This window comes from Mustela putorius, unplaced genomic scaffold, assembly GCF_011764305.1.
Source record: "Mustela putorius furo isolate JIRA1106 unplaced genomic scaffold, ASM1176430v1.1 tig00000095_pilon_pilon_pilon, whole genome shotgun sequence".
Lineage (NCBI taxonomy): Eukaryota > Metazoa > Chordata > Mammalia > Carnivora > Mustelidae > Mustela > Mustela putorius.
The window spans coordinates 28,887,035-28,888,483 of NW_025421280.1; the positions used below are offsets into that span (position 1 = coordinate 28,887,035).

At 51.1% G+C, this 1,449-nt stretch overlaps 1 protein-coding gene across 1 annotated transcript; it reads right to left on the reverse strand.

Moving 5' to 3' along the window:
• Positions 1-285: 285 nt before the first annotated feature.
• On the reverse strand, positions 286-1,245 carry LOC101688308 (olfactory receptor 10H2-like). Its single transcript, XM_004761185.1, has one exon. It carries the CDS (start codon positions 1,243-1,245, stop codon positions 286-288), a length of 960 nt encoding a protein of 319 aa, XP_004761242.1.
• Positions 1,246-1,449: the final 204 nt, after the last annotated feature.

The window sequence follows — 1,449 nt, forward strand, 5'->3', positions numbered from 1 at the left end:
GAATATAGGGAAGACCAACTGAATTGTGTACTTAAATGGGTAAATTTTATGGCATGTGGATTATATCTTAAGAAAACTGTTTGATTACAAATGACACTAATATGCAAGACACAAATCAAAGGAGAAAGAAGAAGTAAGGCTCACATTTATTGAGCACCTGCTATGTCCTGCGTGCCGTCACACATCTTTACCAATCATACTCGGTAGTCACTGTTAACCCCATTGTACAGATGGGGATATGGTCATCCTTCTACCTTCTTCTAACACCACCTTCACACTGGCCACTTAGATGCTGGAGGAATAGAGTTTGTTGAGGAAAGTCTTCCTCATGGCAATCTTCAGCTCCTTGTTCCTGAGACTGAAGATGATGGGACTGAGGAAGGGCGTGAGGACCGTGTAGGAGATGGCCATCAAGGTGTTGCTTTCCTGGGAGTGCAGATTCTTGGGCTTAAGGTAGATGATAGAGGCAAAGCCATAGTGCACAACGACCACAATAAGGTGGGAAGCACAAGTAGAGAAGGCTTTGTGCCTGCCCTCAGCAGAGGGGATCTTCAAGATGGCGGCCACAATTAAGGTGTAGGAGAGGAGGATGAAGAGAAAACAGCCCAACAAGACAATCATGCACACCAGCCCCACACCCAGGGCCACTACTGGTATATCAGTTCCACAGGCCAGCTTCAAGAGAGGGGGCACATGACATACAAAATGCTGGATTTCATTGGGTCCACAGAAGGTGAGGTGGAAAATAGTTGTGGTCACCACCAGCCCTATGACCGAACCACCAGCCCAAGACAAGGCCACCAGGCAAGCACAGCCACAGGGACTCATGAGCACATTGTATTGCAATGGGTGGCAGATGGCCACATACCGGTCGTAGCCCATGACGGTGAGCAAGAAGGAGTGGGTGAAACCACATGTGAAGAAGAAGAACATCTGGCTGGCACAGGCTGCAAAGGCAATGGTGCGACGGGAGGAGAGCAGGTCGGCCAGCAGGCGCGGGGTGACGGCCAAGGTGTAGAAGATCTCAGAGATGGACAGTGCACACAGGAAGAGGTACATGGGTGTGTGCAGGCTTCGCTCACTCCAGACAGTGGCCATGATGAGCAGGTTCCCCAGCAGCGTGAACAGGTACATGAGCAGGAACAGCAGGAAGAAGATGGGTAGGAGATGAGGTGGGAAGGTGGAGAAGCCCACGAGGATGAATTCAGAAACGGAGCTATGGTTTACACCCAGAGTGGCTGCCATCCCTGGGTGGAGAGAGAGTGAAGGTGACCTGGTCGGCAAGAGCTCTGGGTCCAAGCTGAGCCTGGCCTAAGAGGACTTCCAGAGGGAGCAGAGAGTCTTCACCCTGCAGACCATGGCCAGTCCCTCTGCCACCTGATGCTCGTGATACTTTCAGAGAACCTGGGAGCTGAATGGGGTCTACAGAAGATCATGAGCTTCAAGTGC